The 5473-nt window shown below is 44.4% G+C and overlaps 1 protein-coding gene across 1 annotated transcript in view; it reads right to left on the bottom strand.

Moving 5' to 3' along the window:
* The window catches only part of LOC121927168 (gastrula zinc finger protein XlCGF57.1-like), a 124586-nt gene extending 119443 nt beyond the window's left edge, over positions 1-5143 (bottom strand). The window contains exon 1 of the mRNA XM_042460782.1: positions 4601-5143. Within this exon, the coding sequence (XP_042316716.1) occupies positions 4601-5143 (543 nt within the window). The remainder of the gene's footprint in view (positions 1-4600) is intronic.
* Positions 5144-5473: the final 330 nt, after the last annotated feature.

The following is a 5473-nucleotide window of genomic DNA, read 5'->3' as shown; positions in this document are numbered from 1 at the left end:
ATTATTATTATTATTATTATTATTATTATTATTATTATTATTATTATTATGTAAAGTGGCACTGCCCAAAGATTTTAACACACATATCCAAATAGCATAAAATTGCAAAAACTAAGTGTATGTGTGGGAACATAGCAAAGTTTCCTGGGCTATCCAGAGATAGAAATACCATGAGAAGTTAGTCTCAAAGGCGCTGCAAGATCTCTTTGTGTAATGAGAAGAATGAAGATAGGCTCCTGCACCACTAAAAAAAGGGTGGCTGGGTGGGTGCAGTCAAACAACTTTCCGCAAACTTCTTATTGTTGCTGCTTTTGTGTGCCTTCAAGTCTTTCCCAACTTATGGAGACCCCAAGGTGAAGCTATCCTAGGGTTTTCTTGGCAAGATTGGTTCAGAGGAGGTTTGCATTGCCTTCCCCTGAGGCTGTGAGAGTGTGACTTGCCCAAGGTCACCCAGTGGGTTTCATGGCTGAACTGGGAATCGAGCCCAGCTCTCCAGAGTCCTAGTTCAGCACTCAAAACACTAGGCCACACTGGCTCAAAAGAAAAGGAATATGCCCAAGTCAGATCTAGCAACCAGGTCAGGTAAGCCCTTGCATGAATAAACAGAAACATTTTGATAATCCCAGAGATCAATTGAAAGCGTCTTCCAAAACACATCATTTATTTATTTCTACCATCCTTCACTTTTCTCATGGTTTCCCTTTCAATTGCCCAACTTATACATCTATGCTTTCCCTTTCTAAACCTGCCAGGGGTAACTGGTGAAGTCGGCTTATTTGCTCCCCTTCTTTCTCTCTTTTGCTGTTTATGTCTGTAAAGGATTCTGGGGGAGATGCTGTTTATCTTGCAGTAGGATTGGCTAGAGCAAAATCCCATTTTCTCCCCCAGCTCAAGCTTTATTACAGTATTTACTGCAGACATGCTGCTGCAAACCAACACTGAAAACCTATGTTTCTCTAGTCCTGCTTCACAATCCTCTCAATGCCAATGCTGCTAAAAACTGTGTGCTAGACAGAGGACAAGGAGAAAGGAGCAGGCTGCCATACAAAAAAAATATGAAAAAGAGATTCTTTGTTAAAGGAGATATACCTGTACTATACCTTAAAAGAAATGGCAAGAAAAAAACCTCACCATACAGGGAAGATTGGTTTAGCCAGGGATAAGATTATGGCATGATCGCATTGCACAGTTATACCACTATGACTCCATCCTATGGGATCCTGGGATTTTTAGTTTAGGGAGTCGCATTTAGAGGTCTGTTTGATGTGAAATGGGAGGAGGAGGAGGAGGTCAATGGGAGTTGAGACCAACTCTAGGGAGGACATTGCAAACAAGAGGCCTTTCATGGAAAAAGAGAGACAGAGAGATTCAAAGAAAAATACAAAAAATGTCAAAATCAAGGTTTGCTTTTTGGAATTTACATATTTCTGGAATATTTTCAAGCTGTGGATGCTTGAATCCATTGATAAGGAATCCGTGGATATGGAGGGCCAGATGTACTTCTACTGATGCAACCTTGAATTGCATTGGCCTTTTTAGCTGCCTCCTCACACTATTGACTGTTCATCTGGTGGTCTACTAGGGCTTCCAGATCCCTTTCACATGGACTCTTGTTAAGCCAGGTGCCCTGCCGCCTCCCATCCTATACAGTGGTACCCCGGGATACGAATGCGCCGCCTTACGAAATTTCCGGGTTACGAAAAAAATCCATTTAAAAAAACTGTTCCAGGTTACGAAGGTTTTTTCGGGTTACGAAAAATTTTTTGGTGCTTTTCGGCGCTATTTCACACGAAATTGCGGCTTTTCCCCATTAGCGCCTATGGGTTTTTCGCCTTGCGAAGTATTTCGGGTTACGAAAGCGGCGGCGGAACGAATTAATTTCGTAACCCGGGGTACCTCTGTATCTATGTGTTTCATTTTTTCTACCTAAGTGCAGTACCTTACATTTCTCCATGTTGAACTTCATTTTGTTAGCTTTGGCCCAGCTTTCAAATCTATTAAGGCCACTCTGAATTCTGATCCTCTCCTCTGAGGCATTAGCTACTCATCCTAATTTGGTCCCATCTGCAAATTTGATAAACATGCCTTCTATTCCTCCATTGTTGAGGAGAGTGATTCCCAAAGCAGATGGCAATGTCCTCCTTGGGAGCAATGGAAAGCTCCAGGGGGGCAGATGGGACTTCAGTCAAAGTATTGGGGGGGGGGGTAAGGATGACAAGGGGATCCAGTGGCCTTTAGGACCAATGTGGGGATGAGGGGTTTTTTTAAATTTAATTTTTATTAAGTTACTTCATTTTTATGACATAGAGACAAAACACACTGCAGAAATAATCCCATTTGAGACCTCTTTAACTGCCCTGGATCAGTGCTAGAAAATCCTGGGAATTGCAGTTGATTGTGGCACCAGAGCGCTCTGCCAGACCCAAACTACAGTTTCCAGAATTTCCAAGCATTCAGGGATATTTAAAGTCCTTTCATGACTTCACTGCGCAAAGAGATCTCTCATGAAGGACTGCACTAGGGCTCTCTTATCTTGCAGCCATTTCTAAGCAGCAGGAGTCTGTAGAATGGAATCACACAGTTAACATGGCATCAAACTGCAACAATAAAGTAGTATGACTAGGCCTTTGCTTGCCAACTTTCTGATGTCCCTCAGTCGCTCAAGTAAGGTTGTGTATTCAGCATTGTCCCAGGCCTTGACGTTTGCGGGCCAAAAGTTAGGACCTGGGGAAACATAAAGTATGATGTATTAAGTAACAAAAAAATTTCAAATTGCCTTGCAATTCATAATAAGGCACTGCTCTCCCAGCTGAGCTGGATATTTGCACAGAGCCCTTCCCTCTTGCCTGGAGTTTGGCCCCCAAAAATGGAGAAGAGGTATCCTCATCTCCTGCCTAAAGATGATTCATGAAAACTGAAAGCCTGATGCCAGGCCCTGATGTGTGCCACTCCTACTGCCCCATGTAAAAAGGGCAAGAAAAAACATTTCATTTTACAGAAGAACCCAAATAAAACATGAACCTTTCTCTCCCAGGTTTAGGTCCCGAGGACAGAGGGGGAAATCTAGGTTTTACTCGGGAATCAGCACATGTTTTGTGTGTCAATGCAGGGCTAGAAAGGAGACAGAAATGCATTCTCAGCATCCTTTTTCATGGCCACAACCAGTTGAATTCTAGCAGCACCTCACTGATACTAATACTGGTGCTCCATAATGGATGTTATCTTTCACAGATTTTAGATAGACAATGAAGAATACAGAATGCTCCAAATAATTGAAAGGTTTATTTAATGTTCGAGTAAGGGCAAGATAATTTAAGAGAAAATACTTTGTAGCACAAAAAGAATGTAAAAAAATTGTACTAAAGCTTAACAAAACACAGTAAAGACGTATGAAGGCTGCCTTATCAAAAAAGCATTTTCAACTACTCCCATTTCCACACTTTCTCTCTAGTGTGGATTTTATGATGCTTCAAAAGGTGTGAATTCTGAGAAGAAATTTCCTGCAATTCTTGCATTTCTATGGCTTTTCTCCTGTATGAATCCTATGGTGATTTGTAAGGCTGGCAATTGAAGGAAAAGACTTGCCACACTCCTGACATCTGTAAGGTTTCTCTGCTGTGTGGCCCCTCTGATGGACTACAAGGGCTGACTTGCAAGCAAAGCCTTTCTCACACTGCTGGCATCTGTAAGGTTTCACTTCTGTGTGGCCTCTCTGATGGAACACAAGGCCTGACTTTTGAGCAAAGCCTTTCCCACACTCCTGGCATCTGTAAGGTTTCTCTGCTGTGTGGCCTCTCTGATGGACAACAAGGTGTGACCTGCGAGCAAAGCCTTTCCCACACTCCTGGCATCTGTAAGGTTTCTCTGCTGTGTGGCCCCTCTGATGGATTACAAGGGCTGACTTTTGAGCAAAGCCTTTCCCACACTCCTGGCATCGTTTCTCTGCTGTGTGGCCGCCTGATGGACACAAGGGCTGACTTTGAGCAAAGCCTTCCCACACTCCGGCATCTGTAAGGTTCTCTCCTGTGTGCCCTCTGATGGACTACAAGGCTGACTTGCAAGCAAAGCCTTCTCACCGCTGGCATTGAACGTTTCTCTCCTGTTGTGGTCTCTGATGATACAAGGCTGCTTTTTGAGCAAAGCCTTTCCCACCTGCGGGCATCTGTAAGGTTTCTCTCCTGTGTGGCCTCTGATGGACAACAGGTTGACCTCGAGCAAAGCCTTTCCCACCTGCTGCATTTATGGTTTCTCTCCTGGTGGCCTCTCTGATGGACCACAGGGCAGAATTGCAGCAAAGCCTTTCCCACACTGCTGGCCATCTGTAAGGTTCCTCCGGTGGCTCCTGATGGAACACAGGCTGACTTTTGAGCAAAGCCTTTCCCACACTGCTGGCATCTGTAAGGTTTCTCTCCTGTGTGGCCTCTCTGATGGAACCAGGCTGACTTTTGAGCAAAGCCTTTCCCAACTGCTGGCATCTGTAAGGTTTCTCTCCGTGTGTGGCCTCTTTGATGGACTAAAGGATGCTTGCAAGCAAAGCTTTCCCCAATGCGCATCTGTAAGGTTTCTCCCTGTGTGGCCTCTTGAGGACATAAGGACTGACTTGCAAGCAAAGCTTCCCACAATGCGGGCATCTGTAAGGTTCTCCCCGTGTGGCCTCTTTGATGACCACAAGGCCACTTGCAAGCAAAGCCTTTCCCACACGCTGGCATCTTAAGGTTTCTCTCCGTGTGGGCCTTTCTGATGGAGCCACAAGGTGTGACCTGCGAGCAAAGCCTTTCTCACACTGCAGGCATTTGAATGGTTTCTCTCCCTGTGTGCCTTCTCTGATGGACCCACAAGGGCAGAATTGCAAGCAAGCCTTTCCTACAACTCTGGCATCTGTAAGGTTTCTCTCCTGTGGTGGCCTCTCTGATGGAACACAAGGCCTGACTTTGAGCAAAGCCTTCCCACACTGCTGGCATCTGTAAGGTTTCTCTCCTGTGTGACCTCTCTGAGACACAAGGTGTGACCTGCGAGCAAAGCCTTTCTCACAATGCAGGCATTTGAATGTTTCTCTCCTGTGGCCTTCTCTGTGGACCACAAGCAGAATTGCGAGCAAAGCCTTCCCACACTCTGGCATCTGTAAGTTTCTCTCCAGGTCCATTCTCAGTGTTTCTCAAGTTCTTCTAAAGAGAATGCAAAGGCATTAAGTCTGATTTACCATTAAGAAGAAGAGGGGATCCTTGAATCTATATGGAGTTACTAATATCCACTAGGAACATAAGAGAAGAAGGAGTTTCTGGTGTCCCACTTTCCCTCCATTCTTGATTCAATCATAATTGCAAAATGAAACCCCAAAATGTCTGAAAATAAGGACTTAATAAAAAATAAATATTTATTTATATTTCCTGCCACTCACCATGGACTTGAGCTCGTGTCGCACCAGTTTGCCTTGAACCAGTTGTTAAACGGTTCAGGTTTGAGGCACCTCTTA

The sequence above is a fragment of the Sceloporus undulatus genome, chromosome 1 (genome assembly GCF_019175285.1).
Source record: "Sceloporus undulatus isolate JIND9_A2432 ecotype Alabama chromosome 1, SceUnd_v1.1, whole genome shotgun sequence".
Taxonomy (NCBI): Eukaryota; Metazoa; Chordata; class Lepidosauria; order Squamata; family Phrynosomatidae; genus Sceloporus; species Sceloporus undulatus.
This window is presented reverse-complemented; position numbering and strand designations above follow the sequence as displayed.